The sequence below is a fragment of the Bubalus bubalis genome, chromosome 20 (genome assembly GCF_019923935.1).
Source record: "Bubalus bubalis isolate 160015118507 breed Murrah chromosome 20, NDDB_SH_1, whole genome shotgun sequence".
Lineage (NCBI taxonomy): Eukaryota > Metazoa > Chordata > Mammalia > Artiodactyla > Bovidae > Bubalus > Bubalus bubalis.
In genome coordinates, this window is record NC_059176.1 from 20,277,382 (window position 1) to 20,303,680 (window position 26,299).

At 40.9% G+C, this 26,299-nt stretch overlaps 1 protein-coding gene, 1 long non-coding RNA gene and 1 pseudogene across 3 annotated transcripts in view; 1 reads left to right on the forward strand and 2 right to left on the reverse strand.

Annotated features, from left to right (window-relative positions):
* LOC123330701 overlaps nucleotides 1-4,913 on the reverse strand; it is a 73,927-nt gene extending 69,014 nt beyond the window's left edge. The window contains exon 1 of one of the 2 annotated variants that reach the window (XR_006546773.2): nucleotides 4,780-4,913. This is a non-coding gene — a long non-coding RNA (uncharacterized LOC123330701). Of the gene's footprint in view, nucleotides 1-4,671 lie in introns of both variants that reach the window. The other variant, XR_006546772.2, reaches the window with a different exon arrangement.
* On the forward strand, nucleotides 3,416-6,430 carry LOC123465195. The gene is made up of 2 exons (XM_045163701.1): nucleotides 3,416-4,944; nucleotides 5,073-6,430. Exons 1-2 carry the CDS (start codon nucleotides 4,328-4,330, stop codon nucleotides 5,083-5,085), a joined length of 630 nt encoding a protein of 209 aa, XP_045019636.1. The 5' UTR covers nucleotides 3,416-4,327; the 3' UTR covers nucleotides 5,086-6,430.
* A 4,339-nt stretch (nucleotides 6,431-10,769) lies between these two features.
* The window catches only part of LOC123465210, a 30,144-nt pseudogene continuing 14,614 nt past the window's right edge, over nucleotides 10,770-26,299 (reverse strand).

Here is a 26,299-nt window from a genome sequence, read left to right on the forward strand (position 1 = left end):
ATTCATAGTTCAGACACACAAAACTGGGGACAGGAAACCATTTAGGATCTGGTCCAGGATGTATCTCTAGACCACTGAGAACTTGAATTTCCTCCTAATTATATCAAACCAAATGATATCACCAGGTGTATTGGGAACAATGTCTACCAACTGCAACTTTAAGGTCTCAAGTCCCTCTCACTGCTTGTAACCAGGCAACCATGTCAGATCCCAACAAATCCTTGCTTAACAAGCACCATTCTTGACAGATTCAATTACAATTCTTGACAAAAAATGTATGTGACTAACTGTGGCCTTACAGCTTTTGCCTTTATAAGCTTCCTCTATTTTACAGGCTGCTGCTGCTAAGTCGCTTCAGTCATGTCTGACTCTGTGCGACCCCATAGATGGCAGCCCACTAGGCTCCCCTGTCCCTGGGATTCTCAAGGCAATTTACAGGCTAGCAAAACACAATTTAAGTGCTTGTTGAATCTGTGTCTCCCAGGCTGCAGTACTAGCAAACTACAAATAAATATTCCTCTTTATTTCAATCAGTATTTGTTTCAAAAATTTTGGTTTATAGATATGGCTGAGCATCCATTAAAATTAGTGGCAGTTAGCAAAACACATTTTACGGAAGCCCAGTGAATAAACAGGATGAATATAAACAAACAGAAAACCATCCAAGCATATTATATTTACACTGTAGAACACCAAACAGAAGAAAATTGAGAAAGAATAAACAAGGAATATGGATTATAGTAAATTTCTCATTAGAAAGTATATAAGAGAGTTAAGAAAACTAAAAAGGTGAAAGAAAAAAAATATGCCAAGCTGGAATTCTATATCCAGTAAATTACTCATCAAAAGTGAAGAGAAAATGAAGACTCTCAAACTAACAAGAAACAGGAAATTGCCAGCTGACTTGCCTTTCATGAAATGTTAAGATCATCAGGCAAAAGAAAAATGATATAGATCAGAACTTCAATCTGTATAAATAAGACTATCAGAGAAAGAATAAAGGTAAAATAATGTTCTATTCTTAACTGATCTTAAAGATATTCTGTGCTTAAAGTAAAACTAGTGAAAATGCATTGGTGCAGCACATCAGTAAGTGAAATGAATGATGTTAATTACCACAGACTGAACTGTGCCCCCTAAAAACCTATATGTTAAAGCCCTAACCCCAAATGTGACTGTATTTGGAGATAGAGCATAGAAGAAGATAATTAAGATTGAGATTATAAGAGTGGGGCCCCAAACCAATAGGATTAGTATCCTTATAAGGAGAGACATCAAAGAGCCTGGACTCTCTTTTTGCCATGTGAAGATGTAACAAGAAGATAACCATATAAATACATGCCAGAAAGAGAGCTCCCATCAGCCACTGAGCTGGTTATCACCTTGTTCTTGGACATCCCAAACTTCAAACCTGATAAAAAATAAATTTCTGTTCTTTAAGGCACATAGCAGGAAGCAGTGAAGTCTCTCAGTTGTGTCTGACTCTGCAACCCCATGGACTATAGCCTGACAGCCTCCTCTGTCCGTGGGATTTTACAGGCAAAAATACTGGAATGGGTTGCCATTTCCTTTTCCAGGGATCTTCCCCACCCAGAGATCAAATCCAGGTCTCCTACACTGCAGGCAGACTCTACCATCTGAGCCACCAGGTAAGCCCTTAAGGCACACAGTCTGGTATTTTGTTATAGTGGCCCAAGCAGACTAATATAGTAATATAAGAAGCAACCAGAGAAACTGGGAATGTTCTGAGTACCTACACTACATTTAAAGTGGTACAGTGTTTTTTGAGGTGGACTTAGATTAGTTAAAAATATGTATCTTATAAAATCCAGGAACACCACTAAATAATAGTTTAAAAAATACAGTTGATATTCTAAGTGAGGAAATAAAATGAAATCACATAACAGCTCAATTAAAACACTAGATAATAATCCAACTATAATAATGTTCACTTTTCAAGTGGTCTGAAAAACATCAACTGAAAAAAATGAAATCATCAGAGTGGTTTAAACAGAAAAAAGAAAACAAAACGCCGAAATATGTTGACTATAAGAAACACACTCTACATACAAAAACTACATCTAGGTATAAAGGAAAGGAAAGGAGAAAGATATACTAACAAACATCCAAAGAAACCTGAAATACCTATTAACTTCACATAAAGCTTATTCAGAAGAAGAAAGATTATCCAGGATAAAGAAGGGCATTGTATAATGATAAAAAGGGTCAGTCTTCAAAAGACATTAAACTCCTAAATGCAGATGTACCTAACAGAACATCAAAATACAGGTGGGGGAAAAATGATAAAACTGAAAAGAGAAACAGAAATATTCACCATTACAGTCAGAGACATCAATATCCTCTGTCAGTTGATGGATCAATTCAGCACAGCTTTGCATAACCTGCGCTACAGTACACCTGATCTAACTGACATCTATAGAATATTCAACAGCAGCAGAATCCATATATTTCTCAAGCTAATGTTGATTTTACCAAATGGACCACGTTCTAGACCACAAAACAGACCTTAATTTTAAAAGAACAGGAATTATACAAAGGATATTCTCAATCAGCAGTGGAATTAATTTAGAATACAGTTATCAGAAAGATGAAAATTCCTAATGATTTAGAAATCAAGCTGCCATTTCTAAATAAGGTATGGGTCAGTGTGAGATAGGCTGGGGCCTGAGATCTTCTACCGGAGTGCTTCAGATCAGATCAGATCAGTCGCTCAGTCGTGTCCGACTCTTCGCGACCCCATGAATCGCAGTACGCTAGGCCTCCCTGTCCATCACCAACTCCTGGAGTTCACTCAGACTCACGTCCATCGAGTCAGTGATGCCATCCAGCCATCTCATCCTCTGTCGTCCCCTTCTCCTCCTGCCCCCAATCCCTCCCAGCATCAGAGTCTTCTCCAATGAGTCAACTCTTCGCATGAGGTGGCCAAAGTACTGGAGTTTCAGCTTTAGCATCATTCCTTCCAAAGAAATCCCAGGGCTGATCGCCTTCAGAATGGACTGGTTGGATCTCCTTGCAGTCCAAGGGACTCTCAAGAGTCTTCTCCAACACCACAGTTCAAAGGCATCAATTCTTCGGCACTCAGCCTTCTTCACAGTCCAACTCTCACATCCATACATGACCACAGGAAAAACCATAGCCTTGACTAGACGAACCTTTGTTGGCAAAGTAATGTCTCTGCTTTTGAATACGCTATCTAGGTTGGTCATAACTTTCCTTCCAAGAAGTAAGCGTCTTTTAATTTCATGGCTGCAGTCACCATCTGTAGTGATTTTGGAGCCCAGAAAAATAAAGTCTGACACTGTTTCCCCATCTATTTCCCATGAAGTGATGGGACCGGTTGCCATGATCTTCGTTTTCTGAATGTTGAGCTTTAAGCAAACTTTTTCACTCTGCATTTTCACTTTCATCAAGAGGCTTTTTAGTTCCTCTTCACTTTCTGCCATAAGGGTGGTGTCATCTGCATATCTGAGGTTATTGATATTTCTCCCGGCAATCTTGATTCCAGCTTGCTTGCAGAATGCTTGCACCAGGACAAATGTCTCCTTGCCCAACAAAGAAACTATTAGGGACTGAAATTAACTGCACACTTAGGTAGTTATGAATAAAACGACACAAAAATGCCACAAAACAACTTTGTCTTTCTCAGATGCCACAAGAAAAAGCAGGCTGCTGCTGGTAATGCTGTACCCGGCACCACTAAGGCAGTGAACAGACCACTCAAACTATACCTCCTGCCCGAGCCAAAGACCCACCCCCGGCTTGTTATCTCATTTAAGGAACCAACTGGCCAAGGACACCTGTTTCTTGTTTTTGCTCCCTCCACCTGCACCTCGAAACCTATTAAAGCTTTGTCGGAAATTTTCCTTGCACCTGCTAACAAATTTCTTTTGATTAAACAGTCCAAGGGCCCAGGAGGGTATCAAAAGCGAAACCGAAAAATATTCTAACTGAATAAAACTTAAAATACAACTTACTAAAATTTACAAAATGCAGCTAATGTGTGGCTTAGAGGGAAAAGTTTAGGAGTTTTGAAAATTCCTAGATCTTTCGAACTCTTGCCAGACCCCAGAAGTCTTAAAAACCAAGTGGCATCTCCGGCACGAATATCTGGCAGCCCCGAGCAAGCCGTCGAGGAAAACGTTAGTTCTTCCATACATAAGAACTCCCCAACCTGGGACGGCTCTCTGGGGACGTCTTCCCAAGACAGAAGAGAGACCCACACAGCGCGGAAGGAGAAAACTGGCGTGGTGTCTGCGCCTCCACCGTTTGGCCCCTAGAAGGAGCCCACAGAGCTCGGGCCCCTGGCATGCCGCAGCCACTGCGGAGTACACGCCTAGTCTGGAAAACACTGACCTGCCTGCCCTCTGAAGCCCGGAGGGGCCATGCCCCCACGTTCTCAGAAGGAAGAGCCAATGCCCAAGCAGACGACTCTTCCAGGTGTGGGCTCCTAAAGCCCGTCTCTGAGGACGCTGCCACAAAGCCCCCCACCCAACCCCCTCACCAAGGAAACTGGGAAAGGGGGCCCAGGCTCAAACCTCCCTCCAGGAGACCAAGGCAGGAAAAGGCCCAGGAGCAGGTAGAGGAAGGCCCTATTCCCCCTCCTCTGCTTCCCGCGTGGACTGGGACGAGCTGGGTGACCCAAACTTTAACCTGTTCCGAGGATGCAGAGAGATCCGGCTCCCCACGAAGACTCGCAAACAGGCTGGCGGAGCCTGAGGCTGGACGGCTCAGAGCAGGGTCATTGACGACCAAACTCACCTCGGTGGAGCAAGGTGCTTTCCACCTCAGCGGTAGGCCGGGGCAGGGATCGCCAGGAGCAGCAGGCAAGCCTGGGATTCTCTGGGTGTGTGGGCCTGCTCCAGCAGTGCCGTCAGTGAGCCCGGGGCTCATCCCCTCCTCCGTGTGGCCAGAGCTGCCTTGGATGTGAGTGAGGAGCCCCTCTGGTACTGGGCGGGGTGGATGGACTCTGGAGCAGTTTGGGGCATCCCTGGTTAAGGAAGCAGCCTGGAGGAAGCACTCCTTATACTTCAAGTTCCACCTTCTCCTTTAAGGAAGGTCCACTAAGACCAGGGCCCGTGAGACCAGCCTGCACGCGCGCCGGAAGCCAAGCTCGCAGAACCTGGTTTTCCGCAAGCTCTGGATATTCTCTGGCCTGGATGGCTCCTCTGTATCCTCCATGGCGTGGGGATCCGCTGCTGCCTGTGGGGAGCATCATGGACATGCTGCCGCCGCACAACAAAGATGCGTGTTGAGAATTGCAGAGTAAGAAAGGAAGGCCAGAGATACCTGACACGGAAGACCATGCAGGAGAGAAACCAAAGCTGGCAAAAGAGGAGCTCACCCAGGTCCCAAAGCAGGCCCAAACAGAGGGCCTTCAGATAAGTGTGAGGAAAGAGGAGTTAGTGCATCCGCTCCCTGGAGACCATGGCAGAAGACAGCAAATGACCAGAATCTGTGATGACCTCATTCTCCAAGTTGGAGATATGACATGGGAGTCCAGAAACTGGGAAAGCCGAGCTGAAATCAATTCCATACTATTATCTTTGCATTTAGAAAGGTAAAATGTATGACTGTGTTCATATTTGTTTGTTCTTGACAGTTTATGACCTATTTGGGATTACATTTAATATCAGATAAATGCTCTCAGATCTAGATCCCATGGGCTTTGTTTTAGATTATTATGAAAGTGTGTGAGGCAGAATTTTAGTAAGGATAAAAACATAAAATAATACACAAGCTTGTCCCCCAGGAGTGATAGATCAAGTGATAGATGAAGTGAAAATACTATTTTCACAGTTTTCCATGTACTGACTTTAAGATGGAAGAGTAACAAGCAGGATGATGCAAGCAAACATAGATATAATTAAAAACTTAAATTTCTCTAATAAAATGAATAAATTTGGAACTGAGAAAACAAGTTTGTTTTAGTATAGAATTTAAATTTGTTAAATATGGAAATACATCTTTTGTTGATTTTTAGAGGTCTAGGGGAATACAGCCTATCTCTACTAATAAAAATTAACAATTCAAAATAATCCCAGGTGAGGGGCTTACTCATTTGTCCATAAACATTTAAAAGAGACCCCCTCCTTTTTTATAAAATGAACCTAGAGAAAGTCAAGCTATCTGCCAAGATCCAAGCGTAATTAAAAAGCTGATGGTCAGGAGCTGCACTTTGATCTTCATAGTGGGCCATTGAGTAAAAAGGTATACTTTATGGCAGCAAAATCTGTACTTAAAACTTTTAGTCAGGATAAATTTAACATACTAAAATAGACACCATGATGAGATCAACCCCTGTGTACTGATCCTAGTTTTAATAATTGTCAATTCATGAGACTCAAGAATTCATCCATTTCCCAACTCCATATCATTATGAAGCAAATCTGTCATCATGTCATGTCATCCATACATACTTCACTATCACTCAATGATAGTTTTAAAAGCCATAACCATACTATTATAATAAGAATAAGTTGGTTATTATTTTACATAAGTGAGTAAAATTTCTAATTTCTTCATAAGTGTTATTTCTTCTTGACAGTTTATTTAATCAGAATCCAAATAAAGCCCACACTTTGTGGTTGGTTGACATGCCTCATATTTCTTTAATCTTTTTTCCTTGCCACTTTCTTTTGAGAAAAACCAACTACTATAGAATCATTCTTTATCTGAATTTTGCTGATTGAATCCTCAAAGTATAAACAGCTTCCTCTATGTTCTAGATTTCCCATAAAATGTACATTCAACTTAGATCAAACTCCAGTATGATTTGGAGAAAAGGACTGCTTCCTACCTGTTAACTGATGATCAAGTACTTAGATTCAATAAATTGGTTAGGCATTACAAAATGTTATTCTGGTCATTCTTATATTATTATCTGGAAACTTTCCATAAAGTTAGTCTCCCTCTCTTCTATTTTACTTGCTTAATTCTTTCACGTTATTTTCCAAATATTTTCCTTATTTTCAAAATAAGGAATGGATTTACTTATACCCTACAACATTGAAAATTAGTATTTTTATGTATTAGTATTTTCATTAAATGTTATCTCATTTCAGTATATGTGATATATATTAGGATTCTAAGTATCTCTTATTTTCAATCAAGGGTAGTTATTGTTATTGGTCAAATTGTTTTATATTTGGGCAACAGAATCCCCTTCATGTTAGCTCTTGAGTTCTTTTGACATAACTATTACCAGCATGGGTCCTTGGACTCTGTAATCAATAGAAACTTATTTCAGGTCTGAAGATTTCAGCAAAGCTTTATTGATGCTCATGCTGCAGTATGAGGGAGCAAAAACAAGAAACAGGTGCCCTTGCTTGTTCGCTGAGTGGGAAAGTGAGCTAGTTTCTTAGAGTAACACCTGGGGTGGGTCACCAGGTTGGCCAGGAGGCATAGCTTCTGTGGTCTGCCCACTCCTTTGCTGGTACTGTGTGCAGGGATCATGCTCAGTAGCCTGCCTTTGCTACTGGCATCTGAGAAAGGCACAGCTAAGGCTAACAGAGATCAAGAGGGTGGCAACCGTCCTCCATTTAGATCATTAATCACCACTGGAATTAACAGATTCAGAGGGACTGCAAGCAGGGACAGTACCTAATTGAGGTTGCTGATGGCTTATCCAGCATTCTCTTAAATGTCCTCCTTCAGATGTGATTCTGGAAATGTTGATGAGTGAGTTTTGCACCATTGTCCCCTGGTTACAGGGACCAGTGAAGTGATCAGAATCAATTGGTGGGGCATGCTTGTGGAGTATTTCCCTTAGACCCAGTGAGGACGAAGGAGCTGCATTCCTGGTAGGGTCGCTGAGCAGACCAGCAAAATGTAAGCAGAAATACACTGACAAGAGTGGCAGATAGAAATCCAGCCCACCACATCAGTCATTACTTATCTGTTGATTGTCTTGTCTTTTGCCTAGGTATCTCAGATCTTCCGCCGGCTCACAGGTGAATTCTGCTGTTGTGGCCTGCAGAGTTTTTGGAGGTAAGAGCTTTATTGTGGACAAATGTACCCAACTAGGTATCATTGGGTTTTGATGGCCATGGGGGGGGGGCTCAGATTACCCTTTCATTTTGGCAATTGTCGATATCAGGGGAATCCTTCCTTCCAAGTTTTAAGAAGAACCTGGTCTCCAGGGTTAATTCGTGAAGGGACTGCCCCTTCTGTTTTTTTGTTCTGTTTGTTTGGTTTTTTTAAGCAAGATCTTGCAGTGGTTTGTTGGTATAGTCCAGGATTGCCATTTGAATTTGTCTGAGATTAATAATAAACTGCTCAGCTTGGCTCATTTCCTCTTCAGATAGAATGTCAATAGTAAGAAAAGGTCATAGGTCATTTCAGATGGGCTGAGCTGCTGATAACTCCTGGGAGCTATACAGACCCTGAGGAGTACAATAGGAAAACGGTTGGTCTGCTAAAGTTTTCTTTAAAGTGTGGTTCATTTTCTCTATCTTTCCTGAAGGTTGGGGCTACCAGGAGGTGTGTAGGTTATAACCTGTTTCTAGAGCCCTTGAGAGCCCCTGTGTGATTTTGGCTATAAGAGAGAACTTGTTATCGCTCCGGAGTGATTTTGAACTTATTTCCTTTAAGAAGGATTTACAGACTTTAGTAGTCTTTTTGGCTGGAGTAGGGAAGGCTCCAGCCCATCATGTGAAGGTGTCAGCAAATTCAAGAAGATATTTATATCTTAACTGCAGGGTCATTTGGGTGAAATAAATTCCCCCCCCCCCCGGGTGTTTCTGCTGGTGATGAACTAGCTTGAGAAATGAGTAGGGGGGATTGTTTGGGGCTGTGGGTTATTATGAACACACAGATCACAGGTCAGTGTTCCTTATTTTGCTGTTCTTTTACGTGTCTTCCCTAAAAAGGTCTTTTGCATTAAATTCCATCATGTATCCCTCCCCTAGTTGGTGGCATCAGGTAAACTTGTAACATATTTCCACTGTTTAAGTCTCAGAGATAAATAAGCACCTTGTCATCCTTCATATACCAACCAGTGCTTCTTTTCTCATAACGCTGTTTTTTCAGTTTTTCTTATTCCTGTTGGAAATACTAGAGAAGGCCAGGGAGCCCAAAGGGGAGGGGTCAATCACTAAGATCACAACCTGCTCAACCTCTTGCACTCAAGCTGCCTATTTTGTAGCTGGATCAGCTTTTCTGTTCTCTCGGTTCACGAAACATCCACCCTTCTAGAGTAGATTACTGCCATCTGGGTCAGGAGCTGCTCTGCCTCTAAAAGAGCCAGGATTGAATGTTTATGTTTTATGGGAGAGTTTCCAGCAGTTAACATACCTTTCTTTCTTTCCAAATGGTGACATGAGCTTGAAGCACATGGAACCCATACTTAGAGTCAGTATAAATATTTAGTTTCTTATCCTTCCCTAACTGCAGAGCTCTCACTAATACATTTATTTCAGCCTTCTGGGCTAAAGTCTAGGGTAACAGAGCCTCAGCTTCTATGACTTCTGGACTATTACATACCCTGCCTTTCAGGTTCTGATTTCTATAAAACAACTCCCATCAGCAAACCATTCGAACTCTGGGATGTCAAGAAGTTCATCTAGAAGATCAGACCTGCTAGAATAATTTTCTTCTGTAGTTTTTGTACACTGATCCAGTAAGTCTCTCAACAGCTAGAAGCAGAGTTACTGGGTTCAAAGTTTGGCACATCTTTAAGGTAATGTTGAGAGTGTCCATTAGGAGAGGCTGGTATCTTCCTAACCTTTGCAGGCAACAAATGATGCTCTTCTAGCATGGATTGTAACTGATGAGTTAATATGTGTAAATGTTGCTTTAGTTAACCAACAGGGTGGCTGCTCCACCCGCAGGCAGCTTGACCATCCCAGGGCTACTGAGTCCAGTTGTTTTAAAAAGTAAGCTACTAATCTTTGACCCCAGCTTTTGGGTCAGGACACCTAGAACTATTCTCATGACATTATAGGATAAATGGTTTGTCTAAATTTTGAAGCCCCAGTGCTGGTTTTCTGCTCAATTCAGACTTTAGACTCTTGAAGTCTTGCTGGTGGTCCTTGTTCCATTGAAGTGGTTCCCTTTCTTCCCTTGTGGTCCTTGTTTCATTGAAGTGATTCCCTTTCTTCCCCCATCAAGGTCTCATATAGAGTTTTGTCTATAAGTCTATAATTCACAGTCGAGCTACAACAGTACCCAGCCATCCCAGGAAAGCCTTAGAGTTGTATCTTGTGGTTGAAGATAGTAATGCACTAATTGCTGTCTTCTGATCTATGGTTAGGGCTCTCACCTCGGGGTGAAAACAAATCCTAAATGTTGAATCTGCTACTGTGAGACCTGAGCCTTGAGATCTGGTATATGAGACTTCATATCCCTTTTCTGCCAGAAAACTTAAAACCTTAACAGTATTTTCATCTGAATCTCGTTTTGTCTCACAACTGATCAGTAAGTCATCAAGATTTTTTAACTGACTTCCATTCTCTTTCAACTACTCTGTTAAAGCATTTTCAAAGAGAGGAGGACTGTCTCAAAAATCCTGTGGAAGCACTGGCCAATTGTATCAAGTAGCTTCAAGGGTGTCAGGGTCCCACCATTCAAAGGCAAAAAGGTATTGAGTCCAGAGGCAAGGGGATACAGAAGAATGTACCCTGTAAGTCCAACACAGAACACTGAGCACTCCCTGGCATTTGGGTGAGGAGGCTGCATGGGTTTGACACCACTGGGTGAGTAGGGATGACTCATTTACAGCTCTTATGTCTTGCACAAACCAGTAATCCCCACTAGGCTTTGGAACAGGGAGAATCAGGGTGTTGCAAGGGAATTTGCAGAGCCTGAGTTTGTGTTTTCAGAATTTGGTGAGCAATAGTTGGATCCCCTTTAGGTTCTAGGGCTTTAAAGGGGTATTTTCTCTTAGGTGTTAATCCTATTTTTAAAAATTTTTGTTTAATAGCAGAGTATACTTGATTAACAATTTGGAAACAGTCCTTTGTTCCATGTCCGGTTCTAAATGTTGCTTCATGACCTGCATACAGATTTCTCAGGTGGCCTGGTATTTCCTCCTCTTGTAGAATTTTCCAGTTTGTTGTGATCCACACAGTCAAAGGCTTTGGCATAGTCAATAGAGCAGAAATAGATGTTTTTCTGGAACTCTCTTGCTTTTTCAATGATCCAACGGATGTTGGCAATTTGATCTCTGTTTCCTCTGCCTTTTCTAAATGTGAAACATATGGAAGTTCTTGGTTCACATACTGTTGAAGCCTGGCTTGGAGAATTTTGAGCATTACTTTGCTGGCATGTGAAATGAGTGCAATTGTGCAGTAGTTTGAACATTCTTTGGCATTGCTCTTCTTAGGGATTGGAATAAAAATCGACCTTTTCCAGTCCTGTGGCCAATGCTGTGTTTTCCAAATTTGCTGGCATATTGAGTGCATTACTTTAACAGCATCATCTTTTAGGTTTTGAAATAATAGCTCAACTGGAATTCTATCACCTCCACTAGCTTTGTTCATAGTGATGCTTCCTAAGGCCCACTTGATTTCACATTCCAGGATGTCTGGCTCTAGGTGAGTGACCATACCATTGTTTATTCCTTGGTCTTTTATTCTTTTTTATGGGACTATTTTTTTTTTTTAATTTTATATGCTCCAAAACATTCTACTTGGAAATTTTCACTACAAATAAGAAAACAAAAAAATTAAGGAACAGCAGCACAAATACATAATGAATACTTTAATTATAGCTATATTAAATGTATATTGATGTAATACTTCCATAACATGATAGCTCATATTGTGTTCAAAAATAATACAAAGAGATTATACTAGAGAACTGCATAATCTTGTACTCTGTAGCAGAAGGGATATCCTCATGGGAGCCAAAAAAAAGGAGCCCTGGAAAGTGGAGAGAGAAAAGTTACATGTGATCTACAACTTGCGTATCAGCCAGCTGTGGGTTTTTAAAAAACGGTGTTAAAATGAATCTGAGAATGCCTTTAGAGATAAGTCCCCCTTTAGAGAACATCAGAGAATTCCCAGTGGGATTGTAAAGGCAAGAATGGAAATTGCGAGGTTTTAGCCATGACTTTCACCTCACTCTGCTGTATGTGAAGAAATAAGGAAAGTGTTCAGTCATGATGTGCACCTTAATCAGCATCAAAAAATTCCTGTTAGCCAGAAACACTGGAAATGCCTCAAAGCAGACAAGCCTAAGTCTCAAAGCCTAGTTAACAGAAGAACATTCGTACTGGAAAAGAACCATGCAATTTAAGGATTATGAAAAATGCTGTAACAGAGTTAAAATTTTAGTAACCATCAAAGAGCTCGAAATGGAGAGAAACTCCAAGTGTAATAAATTCTACAAGGCTTTTAGGTTGTCATTTACCCATTAGTTAACCCCACACTGGGGAGAAATCCTTTAAATGAGATCAAAATGAGAAGTTCCTAGGTAGTGATTCATTCATTTCAGCATCAAAACTTCCATAAGAGAAACTTTATGAATATCCTGAATGTGTACTGGAACATTTGATCATGTTTAACAGAGGAGCAACACAAATGCTGAAGTAGATAGGGGCTTTGAGGTGCCTCCCCAGCTACATTAAATAAAACACCATCCTTCTCGAGAGTCACACTAGCCCCATGCCCTGCTTTATTCTTCATAGCCCTCACCACCCACCACACTACACATTTATTTCTAAAAATGCATTAACTTATTCCATTAGAATGCAAACCCCAGGTTTTTTACAAAGCTGTATTCTCAATACCTAGTGTGAACCTAGCATGTAGTAAATACATAATAATTGTTGATGAGTGAATTATAGTACTTTCCTTAGGTGGACTATTTGGTATCTTGAAGTTAATCCATTCTAAATGAAACAGAATTGACTTTAGCAGGCTTTTGTTCATTGTTTTGCAAGGCATCAGAGTAGAAAGCATTGTAACTGCTATGATCTACAAATTATTCTCCACTTGTGTGGGGATGAAAACGTTGTACAAGAAGCACCAGCACCCTCATTAGGGCACTGACCGGTGAGAGACCCAAGTGAAGTGTTTCAAAAGGATCACGAAGACAACATGGAGTTCCCAGCTTCTGAAGACAAAGTTCCCTTCTTTTCTCTAATTCTAAATCTAAATAATACGTTACTCCTCTGAGGAATAATTCTCTCTTGGCCTTGTCAACCACTGGTACAGAGGGCATGGAAGTTTGAAATCCAAGAGTAGTAGCCCTTTTCTGGCAAAGTTCAGCACTTAGGAATCACATCTCTCATTAATTCAAAAAACAATACTAAGGGCCTGCCATTCCTTAAGCGCTATGCATAAGGATACATTTTTAAAACATAGTTTGCCAACTCATAAGAAAAATGACTGTAAAACAATGTGATCAGTATGAGACATTCAAGGAGTAAAAGCAAAGGAACATGTAACTTTGACTGAAAAGGGCTGGCAGAAGCCTTCTGAATACAGTATCACTGGAGCTGAGTTCCAAAAGCTAAATAGGTATTCACTTGGCCACAAAGAAGGGCAGAGCATTCCAGTCAGAAGTCACAAGAATATCGAGGGAGAAAAACACACAGCACCTGGGGGAAGTACCTGGTATACGTGCAGCTGATCATGATGCTCCAGAAAGGGTGGGATGCAGGTGGGCAATCTGTGATTTAAATATTCAGAAACCACAAAGGTATTTTCATAGCAAAACCTGTTAAAAGTTAGATTAAATAAACATCTTCTTAGCTGTGTAATGATAAGGAGACTAAACATCCTTTTAGCTGTGTAAGGATGAACAAGGAGAGATAGGGAGAAATTCTCCTTGTCCCAAGAGGGACTATCAGAATGTTTATCAAAAAGGAGCCTAAGGAGCACCGAACTAGAATATGATCACACAGCGAGATCTGCAGAGGTGAGGCTGGCAAGGTAGGTGGAAGAAAGAAGGTTACAGCCTTCTGTGTTGCCCTGCTTTGTGGAAGATTGAAAAAAAGAAAAAAACATGAACCAGTAAAGATTTTAGATGAAAGATGAGGATTAGTTGTTTGAAAATATTGAAATTAAAATTACTAGGGGATGCCTAAGTGAAGATATTTAATAGGCAGTTAGAAAGAAGGTTAAGAGAGCAAAAGCAGGGATTCGGACTGTAAGTCTGGGAGTCAGCCTAACATTACAGGTTGTAAAAACCTTGGCTGTGAATAACATCATGTAAAAGTACAGTTGACCCTTGACAACCAGGGGGTTGGGGTGCAACCCTCCTGGCAGTCAGAAATCCGAGTGTAACCCTCCGTATCTGTGATTCCTTCAGATGCAACCAACCACTGATTGTGTACTGCTGTGGTATTTACTATTGAAAAAAATAATGTTTAAGTAGACCCGTGTAGTTCAAGCCTGTGTTTTTCAAGGGTCAACTGTATTTAGAGTAAGTGAAAAACAAGAAAAGGAGAAAGCAAAGAAGGGAAAAGGGGAGAAGAGGGATGAAAAATAGAAAAAGAATAGTACTCTGGGAAAGAGCAATACCTACAGGGTATTGGCTGAAAAAAAGAGAAGCTCCAGGAAACAGGAGAAAACCAGCATAGAGGAAAAGTGGTTTCCATAAGAAGCAGGAGACCTCTTTTCCTCTAAAAAGAGGGAAAATGAGTAGGGCAAAGTGGGGACAGACACTGATCTCCTATAGTCTGTTTTCTGTAAGACAGGACGAAGGGCCATGTAATACGGAAAGGAACAAAGGCCAGAGAAAAGTGATGAGGCAAATCAGAGGTCTGGATTAGCCATAGTGGAAAAGGGACGGGGCCATGCTAGCAACAGATGAAAGGCTTTGTTTACACTGAGGGCTCTCCTAAAGTTGAAGGTGAGATACTTAGAGTGACTCCAGTTTGAGGAGCTATGGGAACTTCATGTGGAACTCAGCATTCCAGAAAGGAAGAGGGAACGATAATGATTAGGTTGAAGGACAAGGGGAAGATAAATTGAAAGGGCTGTGGAGAGCACTTCATATGGTGTCGCATAAGGCCAAGGCTGGACAGAGAAGGAAGAAAATCTGAAAGCGGATGATGGTAAGGAGAAAAAAGGGCAGCAAGAGGAGGAAGCTGTGAAGAAGCTAAAGAGAGAGAAGAGAGAGAAAAATTAGTTTAAGTGAGAAAGTGAAAAGCTGGAAAGATGAGAATCTCATTAGTTTTTGAAATTTAAGATTACAGAAAGAGAAACAGGATGGTGATATCTGTGGTGTGGCCATGATAGTTAAGTTCCTGGAATGTGATGAAGCCAGTCAAAATAGCTCAAGGATATTGGCACATCATACAGGTCATCCCAAGATGACAGTAGGATCTGGGATAGACAGAAAGACTGTCAGCAGGATACCAAGTTAGGCTTCTGAACTTTAAGACTCACCCGTACAATTAAAGACAAAAACTGTTAAAATTTCAAAATGTATTAAAAGATGTGCCCTGGAGATATGACTAATGGCAGACGAATCTAACTTGGTATTATCTTCATTATTAGTTTAATAAACCATGCATATTCCTTTAAACAAAATATGAAAATCACTGTATAATTTTTATAAAATGCCTAACAGACTAAAAATTTTAAATGCAGTTAGTAGTGTGTGGTGAAACAAATGAAAATTCTTTTGTGAAATTTTTCATTATTTATCTTATTGTGGAAATACTATTCTGGATTTGAGTCACGATTTTTCTATTTGCCAATTTTTAAATATATCCATAGCATATATCCAAAGCAAAGAGGTGACATAATTTTAATCTCTGAAGCACAGACAACTTCAAAATAGGGAAACTAAAGAATGATCTAAAAACAGTTAAAATGTTCAATTCTGTGTTATGTGTATTGTACCAAAATAAGAAAAAATATAAATAATAGAGGAAATATTTATAGAGATAAAATGGATTCCTCCTTAATGTTAGTTATAGGGTATCAGTAGTTCAAACTGAGTTAGAATAACATAAATGCCATTTTTTTTAATTAAAGAAGCATTCCTTCACAAGTTTAAGGATATATAATAAAAAACGGTTCAGTTAAGTTCAGTTGCTCAGTCATGTCCTACTCTTTGCGACCCCATGGACTGCAGCATGCCAGGCCTCCCTGTCCATCACAAGCTCCCAAAGTTTATTCAAACTCATGTCCATTGAGTCAGTGATGCCATCCAACCATCTCATCTTCTGTTGCCACCTTTTCCCGGCTTCAATCTTTCCCAGCATCAGGGTCTTTTCAGATGAGTCAGTTCTTTGTATCAGGTGGCCAAAGAATTGGAGTTTCAGCTTCAGCATCAGTCCTTGCAATGAATATTCAAGACTGATTACTTTCAGGATGGACTGGTTGGATCTCCTTGCACTCCAAGGGACTCTCAAGAGTCTTCTCCAACACCACAGTTCAAAAGCATCAATTCTTCGGTGCTCAGCTTTAAGTCCAACTCTCACATCCATACGTGACTACTGGAAAGACTATAGCTTTCACTAGACATATGTTTTATGGCAAAGTAATGTGTCTGTTTTTTAATAAGCTGTCTCGGTTGCTCATAACTTTTCTTCCAAGGAGTAAGCGTCTTTTAATTTCATGGCTGCAGTCACCATCTGCAGTGTTTTTAGAGCCCCCAAAAATAAAGTCTGTAACTGTTTCCACTGTTTCCCCATCTATTTGCCATGAAGTGATGGGACCAAATGCCATGATCTTAGTTTTCTGAATGTTGAGTTTTAAGCCAACTTTTCAATCTCCTCTTTCACTTTCATCAAAAGGGTCTTTAGTTCTTCTTCACTTTCTGCGTAAGATTGGTGTCATCTGCATATCTGAGGTTATTGATATTTCTCCCAGAAATCTTGATTCCAGCCTGTGCTTCTTCCAGCCCAGCATTTCTCATGATGTACTCTGCATATAAGTTAAATAAGCAGGGTGACAGTATGTAGCCTTGACATACTCATTTCCCGATTTGGAACCAGTCTGTTGTTCCATGTCCAGTTCTAACTGTTGCTTCCTGACCTGCATACAGATTTCTGAGGCTGTGAAAGTGCTGCACTCAATATGCCAGCACATTTAGAAAACTCAGCAGTAGACACAGGACTGGATAAAGCCAGTTTTCATTCCAATCCCAAAGAAAGGCAATGCCAAAGAACGCTCAAACTCCCACACAATTGCACTCATCTCACACGCTAGTAAAGTAATGCTCAAAATTCTCCAAGCCAGGGTTCACCAGTACATGTTCCATGAACTTCCAGATGTTCAAGCTGGATTTAGAAAAGGCAGAGAAACCAGAGATCAAATTGCCAGTATCTGTTGGATCATTGAAAAAGCAAGAGAGTTCCAGAAAAACATCTACTTCTGCTTTATTGACTATGTCAAAGCTTTTGACTGTGTGGATCTCAACAAACTGTGGAAAATTCTTAGAGATGGGAATACCAGACCAATCACCTGACCTGCCTCCTGAGAAACATGGTGATGGCATTTAATAATTTCATGATTTTCAGGCTGTTGATCTACACAATTCTTCAATCCGCAATAACACATTTCTCCACTGTACATCATAGCCAGCAAATGAATGTCACTAAATATTCCTTCACTCAGTTAATTAGCTGTGTCTAGGTCTTGGAAAGAAACACCTTTATGTAACTGGATGGGACACCGAAAATTCAGCATTTGTAGCAAGTAACTGATTCCATCAACAAGGTACTTTTTAAGCAAGTTGGATTTTCTTGTGAGCCATTCTATCCTCTTGGTCAGAGAATGACAATATATGTAGAGTAGAGCTCCTCATCTCCAAAGGATACATTCCAGGAATTCATCCCTAAGGAAATCACAATGTTTTGGATGCACATTATTTTCTTTCAAATTTCTGGTTCTGAAAGAAAATGGATCAACTCTTTTTGTGCAGTATCTTCAAGAAAATCTTCATCTACTAGCTTGTTCTCCACAAAATATGTCCAAGTAGCCTGTTTGTAAAGTTGTTGATTTGATGGATTTGAACATTCTTTGTCTTCTTCACACAAAACTTTCAGTTTTTCTAGAAATGCAGAAGCCAGAATTAAAAAGTGATTGTCTTTGCCAGCAGCTTCACTATGTTATTGTATGTGGGCCTGAGCCAGGTCTCCAAGCTCCATCACTCGCCTTACCACACTGGAGCCTGCAGCTGCCTTGACCACAACAGGCAGACACACCCCTATTTTGTTCTTCTTGATGTGATGGTAAATGGGATTGTTTCTTCAACTTCTCTTCCCTGGTGACTTAGTGGGTAAAGAATCTGTCTGCAATGCTGGAGACCTGGGTTCAGTCCCTGGGTCGGGAAGATCCCCTGGAGGAGGAAATGGCAACCCACTCCAGTGTTCTTGCCTGGAGAATTCCATGTACAGAGGAGCCTGGCGGGCTACAATCCATGGGGTCACAAAGAGTCAGACGTGACTGAGTGACTAATACACACTATCTGTTGTTAGTGTATTTTTTTACCTTTTCTTGGCCCATATTATTTGAATTTTTTAAAAATTTTATTGAAGTATAGTTGTTTTACAATGTTGTTACTCTCAGGTGTACAGCCAACTGAATCAGTTATATATGTATCCACTTTTTTTTTTTTAGATTCTTTACCCATATAGGCCATTATAGAGTACTGAGTAGACTTCCCTGTGCTACACAGTAGGTCCTTATTAGTTATCTATTTTGTATATAGTAGTCTGTATGTGTCAATTCCAACCTCCCAGTTTATCCCTTCTACCTCTTATATGCTGGTAATTATATATTTGTTTTCTACATCTGTAACTCTATTTCTGTTTTAGATAAGCCCATTTTTACCATTTTTTAAGTGATACCATATCTTTGTCTTTCTGTCTGACATATTTCACTCAGTATGACCATCTCTAGGTTCATTCATGTTGCTGCAAATAGCATTCTTTCTTTCTTTTTTATGACTGAGTAATATTCTATTGTATATTCGTGCCGCTCCTTCTTTTTCCATTTTTCTATTGATAGATATTTAGGTCGCGTCCATGTCCTGACTAAATGTAAATAGTGCTGCAATGAAGATTGGAATGCATGTGTCTTTTTGAATTATAGTTCCCTCTGGATATATGTGCAGGCATGGGATTGCTGGATCATATGGTAGTTCTGTATTTTGTGTTTTAAGGAATCTCCAAACTCTTCTCCATAGTGGCTCTACCAATTTATTTCCCACCAGCAGTATAGGAGGGTTCCCTTTTCTTAACATCTTCTCCAGCATTTATCGTCTATAGATTTTTTTGATGATGGCCTTTCTGATGGATGTGAGGAGATACTTTGTTGTTTTGATTTGCATTTGTCTAATAATTAATGATGTTGAGCATCTTTTCATGTACTTTTTGGCCATCCGTAGGGCATCTTTGGAGAAATATCTCTTTGGACCTTTTGCTCATTTTTTGATATTTTTCTATAGTGGGCTGCATGAGCTGTTTGTATATTTTTATATTAATCCCTTGTCAGTTGTTTCATTTGAAAATATTTTCTCCTATTCTGAGGGCTTTTGTTAGGTCCTAGTTGTTTATTTTTGTTTGTATTTTCATCACTCCAGGGGATGGATTTAAAAAGATCTTGCTGCAGTTTATGTCAAAGTGTATTCTATGCTTTCCTCTAAGAGTTTTAGTGTCTGGCCTTGCATTTAGGTCTTCAATCCATTTTGAGTTTAGTTTCATGTATAGTGTTAAGGAGTATTCTAATTTCATTTTTTACACGCAGCTCTCCAGTTCCCTAGCAACACTTATTGAAGAGACGGTCTTTTTTCCATTGTATATTTTTACCTCCTTTGTCACACATTAGGTGACCCTAGGTACATGAGTTTATCTCTAGACTTTCTATCTTGTTCCATTGATCCATAATTCTGTTTTTGTGTGAGCACCATACTCTCTTTATGAATGTACCTTTGTAATATAGTCCAAAGTCAAGAAGACTGATTCCTCCAGCTCCAATTTTTCTCCCAAGATTGCTTTAGCTTTTCAGGGTCTTTAGTGTTTCCACACAAATTGTAAAGTTCTTAAATTCCACTTCTGTGAAAAATGCATTTAGTAATTTCACAAGGATTGCATTCACTCTGTAGATAGCTTTGAGTAGTATAGTTATTTTAACAATATTTATTCTTCCAATCCAAGAACATGGTATATCTTTCCATTTGTTTGTGTCATTTTTATTTCTTTTATCATATGTTCTAGTTTTCTGACTATGGGTCTTTTGCTTCCTTAGGTAGGTTTACTCCTAGGTAATTTGTTCTTTATGATGTGATGGTAAATGGGATTGTTTCCTTAATTTCTCTTTATGATCTTTCATTGTTAGTGTGTAGGAATGCAAGAGATTTCTGTGTGTTAATGTTGTTATGCAACTCTACCTAATTAATTGATGAACTCTAGTAGTTTTCTGATAGCGTCCATAGGATTTCCTATGTAAAGTATCATGTTATCTGCTGACAGTGACAGTTTTACTTCTTCTTGTCCAGTTTGGAGTTATGTTCTTTCTCTTCGACGATTGTTATGACCAGGGAATGGATATTATGTTGTACCCCTTAAAAGAAATGTTTTCAGTGTTTCCCCATTGAGCATGATGTTAGTTGTAGATTTGTCTTATATGAGTTTTACTATGTTGAGGTAAAGGGCTTCCCTGATAACTCAGTTGGTAAAGATTCCACCTGAAATGCAGGAGACCCTGGTTTGATTTCCTGGGTCAGGAAGATCTGCTAGAAAAAGCATAGGCCACCCATTCCAGTATTCTTGGGCTTCCGTTGTGGCTCTGGTAAAGAATCTACCTGCAATGTGGGAGACCTGGGTTCTATCCCTGGGTTGGGAAGATCACCTGGAGATGGGAACTGCTACCCACTCCAGTATTTTGTCCTGGAGAATTTGATGGACTGTGTAGTCCATGGAGTCACAAAGAGTCGGGCACGACTGAGTGACTTTCACTTTCACTTTCGTGTTGAGGTGTGTTACCTTTCTGCAGAGTTTTTATCATAAATGGGTGCTAGATTTTGTCAAAAGTTTCTTATGCATTTACGGAGATGATCATATAGTTTTTATTCTTCAGTTTGTTGTCCTGTGTCACACTGATTGATTTGCAGATATTGAAAAATATCAGCGATATTGGTATAAGTTTCACTTGGTCATGGTATTCGATCCCTTAAGTGTATTGTTAAATTTGATTTGCTAGTATTTTGTTGAGTATTTTTGTGTCTGTGTTCATCAGTGATATTATTGACCTGGTATTTTCTTTTTCTGTGGTATCTTTGTCTGGTTTTGGTATTAAGTGATGGTGGCCTCACAGAATGAGTTTGGGAGTGTTCCTTCCTCTGCAATTTTTGGAATAGTTTCAGAAGGATAGGCACTAACTCTTCTCTAAATATTTGATAGAATTTGCCTGTGAAGCCATCTGGTTCTGGATGTTGGCAATGTTATACCTGGTTCCTCTGCCTTTTCTAAATCCAGCTTGAACATCTGGAAGTCCTTGGTTCACATACTGCTGAAGCCTAGCTTGAAGGATTTTGAGAATTACCTCACCAGCATGTGAAACAAGCACAATTATGAGGTCATTTGAACATTCTTTGGCATTGTCCTTCTTTAGGATTGAAATGAAAACTGACCTTTCCCAGTCCTGTGGCCACTGCTGAGTTTTCCAGATATGCTAGCATATTGAATGTGGCACTTTAACAGCATCATCCTTTAGGATTTGAAATAGCTCAACTGGAATTCCATCACCTCCACTAGCTTTGTTTGTAGTAATGCTTCCTAAGAGACTCTGATGCTGGGAGGGATTGGGGGCAGGAGGAGAAGGGGACAACAGAGGATGAGATGGCTGGAAGGCATCACTGACTCGATGGACATGGGTTTGGGTGAACTCCAGGAGTTGATGATGGACAGGGAGCCCTGGCGTGCTGCAATTCATGGGGTTGCAAAGAGTCGGACACGACTGAGTGACTGAACTGAACTGAACTGAAGGTCCACTTGACTTCACACACCAAGAATACTGGCTCTAGGTGGGTGTTCACACCATTGTGGTTATCTGGGTCATGAAGACCTTTTTTGTACAGTTCATCTGTGTATTCTTGCCACCTCTTCTTAATATCTTCTACTTCTGTTTGGTCCATACCATGTCTGTCCTTTATTGTGCATATCTTTGCATGAAATGTTCCCCTGGTATCTCTAATTTTCCTGAAGAGATCTCTAGTCTTTCCCATTCTATTGGTTTCTTCTATTTCTTTGCATTGTTCACTTAAGGTTTTCTTATCTGTCCTTGCTATTCTTTGGAACTCTGCATTCAGATGGGTATATCTTTCCTTCTCTCCTTTGCCTTTCACTTCTCTTTTCTCAACTATTTGTAAGGCCTCCTCAGACAACCATTTTTCCTTGTTGAATTTCTTTTTCTTGGGGAAGGATTTGGTCACTGCCTTACGAACCTCCATCCACAGTTCTTTGCTCTACCAGATCTAATCCCTTGAATCTATTTGTCACTTCCACTGTACGATCATAAGGGATTTGATTAGGTCATACCTGAATGGCCTGGTGGTTTTTCCTACTTCCAGTTTGTGGCTAAAGGGTTGATATATTAAGACTTGTCTTTGGGTATAGGATATTTTTTTGATAGGCTTAACATTTTTTGCCAATGGTTTTTAAGCAGTTAGTTGTGGTTTTGTGTCTTCATAAGAAGAGGTGAGCTCATGTCTTTCTACTCCACCATCTTCTCTCCATCCCTGTAATCTTCTATCAGGGAAGCACATTTCACCCTTCCTGGCACAGAACTATCTCAATCCCCCAAGTCTACTGGTTTGGTCCTTGGGAAACACCTTAGGGATCAGCAGGCAGGCTGTCTGAGGTCACCAATAGGTGTATTCCTGCTCTGGTTTGTCATCTGTTGAATCTCACCTTGTTCTAAGAAAATAATGGCTCCCATTTTATTTAGTAAGTCTCTTTCTTTTGAAGCGGGGGACAGTTATTCTGACATATACAAAAATGAATGAGCAATAATATTAGGTAAAAGGAAATATTAATCACCTTAGCTTTGTTTGTCCATTAACTCCCATCACAATACAGCCATAGTTGGAGACGTGGCCAGCCAGCCAAGTCAGAACAGAGCAGGCAGTTCCAGTGTTCATATGGAATTCCATTCTCCTTCCTTCCTCACATCAAGAGTGACCCGAGGCTCTGCTGGAGTGATGGGGATGGATTAAGTAGGGTTAGGCTGGGCACTTCAGGCCCATCCATCCATGTGTAGGAACCTGAGAAATTTGGGAGGAACTGGAGCCAGTTAGGGTTGTCCTTCTGGCATCTCACAGGAGGGCACATGGGACATCCCTCTTCCTAGTGCCCCTCCTTTTGAGAGAAGGTGTGCTGATTTTGGCCCAGGAGGCTTCTCCTCTGGTTTTTGTGTTTTTTTTTTTTTTTTGTCTTCTTGGCCTCTAGGGTCCCCTCAAGGTGATGGGTGAATCAGAGCAACCAAAAGCTTTGTTTTCTTTACAAATATCCTATCCTGTTCTTATTTCCTCCATCAAATCTCAGTTATTATAGACCTTGAGGAGCTCTTCTGCCAGGGTTGACATGAGGTTTGGGGCCCAGACTCAAGCTTTTTAAATTTTCTCCTGATGTCAGGAGCAGACTGGGTGATAAAATGCACAGCCAGTGTCAGCCTCCCTTGTGCAGAATCAGGGTCTGTCTCAGTGTGCTTCCTGAATGCCCCTGTCACCTGGCTCGTGAAGACTGCCTGGTTTTCATCTCTTTCCTGTGTAACTTAGCAGACCTTATCATAGTTTACCGGGTTCACCATACAAGTTTCATTCTTTCTGATACACAAGTAATATAATGTCTCCTATTAGCCTTGCATACGTGGTCTTCATAGTCCTGCTGTGGGTCATGATCTGGGATTGCGCCCCCCCCCCTCCGTTTGATCAACCTGGTGGTGCAGATTTGTTGCCATTAGGCTATCTGCATGTTCTCTGGCCTTCCTTGTATCCGTTCATATCACCTGAGGTGCAACCGTGGGCAAGAATAATTCTGATGTCCTGTCAGGTCAGGAGGAACCTTAATCCAAATCTGATAAACCCATCCCTAAACTTGTTGGGATTCTCCCAAGAACCTGTCAAACCTATCCTCATAGATTCCTTGTTCTCCCATTGGGAAAGGGACATGCACTCTAGTACTTGCCCCATTTCTGTCAGCTGTTTCTGGAACAGATAAAGGCTCTGTGAAGCAAAAGTGAGAACTAATTTTAAACCTGACTGGGGACAGCCCTGGGAGCTCTGATTTAGGAATTTCCGACTTGAAAGCGTAAGGAAGGGGTAGGTCTAGAGGCTGAAAGCCGTGTTAAAGGGGAGTAAACAGGTTTCTGAGGAGGAGACTTGCTGAGCTGATGGCTAGTTAGCCACTGGAAGCAGCGATCTGTGACAAGTTCTGCCTCCCAGTCTTGAAGAAATGAAAAGAGAGGCTACACAAACACACAGTAAGAATTTCTTAGACTGGGGTCTTGTTATTGTTGTTTCGTAGCTAAAAGTCATGTCTGACTCTTTTGCGACCCCATGGACTGTAACCTGCCAGGCTCCTCTGTCCTGGGTATTTCTCAGGCAAGAATACTGGAATGGGTTGCTTATGCATTCTCCATATTTACATATAAATCTGAGGGTTGACAACTAGAGATCCTGGGGGGGATGGAGGGAGCCCTCGAGACTAGAGTAACAAAACCAAAGAGGAAGATGGCAAAGGAGATCATAGAATTCTCTTTCTCAGAGTTGGTGACACAAAACAGAAAGATGTTAGGGGTCATGAAGAGGGTGACCCAGTATGGACTGTCCAAGATGCAAGGGACAGGAGTGTAGGTTTGGAGACCAAGGGAGAGTAAAAGGGAGAGTCCGAGAGAGAATGAGATTACCATTTAAACGGCCCCTCTGTGGGTACCTATGCAGGCACTTCCAATTTTCTGAAAGGCCAGGAACCAACCATTTCACACAGAAAAGTCTAACTGCTTCAGCCTGTTTCTGATACAACTTCTCTTGGTGATGGGGTAGGGGGGACCTGGGGGGGAATGAGAATTTTGTGATGATTGGACTTATAGCCACTGCTTGATATGAGTGTTGAACCTCTATCACTCTTCAGTCTTCCATTAGGGAGAGGCTGCTGGGCCAAGATCTGTACAGTATGGGATGAGCCTCTCTCACCTCTGCTTGTTGCTTGTCATTATGAGCTGTTGTCAATCAAGGAAGCCTAGTTTCACATCCACTTTCATGGAAGGAGAGGACAGTAAAAGAAGTAGAGATGAAGAGAGGGGAAAGGACCAAGGGGAAGGGACAGGTGGTGCCTGGATGAGAATTCTGAGGCCTGATGGCAGGCTCACCAAATGCAGTGAAATTGAGGCAAAAGGTTTAGGTGGCCACTTGTCAGCTGAGAAGAAGCTGCATTTGGCAGTCCTCATGCCTAGGTCCTCCCAACGAAGGGCAAGACAAACAGAAGCTCCATGGGCATCCCTTAGTCGTCACTAAACATGTTACTGACCTAGGTCCTTGAACTTTTTAATAAATAGACATTGGTAAGAGGCCAGCAAGGACTTCAGGCAGGGCATTATTAGATCTGTGCTGCAGCATGGGAAAACAAAAACAAGAAGCTTTGTTCTTGCTCACTCCCCAAGAGGAGGCTAGCTAGTTCCTTAAAGAGTAATACCAGGAGTGGATCAGTGGATTGGGTGGGAGGTATAGCTTGGGTGGTCTGTCCACTGCTTTGGTGGCCCTGTTGTTCAAGGATCATGCACAGAAGCCTGCTTTTGCTCCACACATCAAAAAATGATGGTTGGTGTGTGGCCTTTTTGTTCAGAATTGCCCCAGCTGCACTTGTGTGCAGTTATTTTTAGTCCTTTATAGTTCGTTTGTATTCCATTGTTTGAGGAGAGGTTTATCCAGTTTGACCCTCCTGGAGAGAGTCCAGGTCCCAGACCATCTCACAGTCTTGATAATTCTGTATAGTTCCCTATATTTCTTGTAGATAAAATACTTTAGCATCATCTTGTACATTTTCTATTCCAGATTTGACTTCGACAATTCTCAAAGAAATAGTGGCCCTTTTTTTTTTTTTTTTTTCTTTTTCTTTGTGTTTAAAGATCACAATCTGGGTTCAAGTGCCTACAGTGCTTTATTTTTAAGAGATGAACTCCGGTACTTTGGCCGCCTCATGCGAAGAGTTGACTCATTGGAAAAGACTCTGATGCTGGGAGGGATTGGGGGCAGGAGGAGAAGGGGACGACAGAGGATGAGATGGCTGGATGGCATCACTGACTCGATGGATGTGAGTCTGAGTGAACTCCGGGAGTTGGTGATGGACAGGGAGGCCTGGCGTGCTGCGATTCATGGG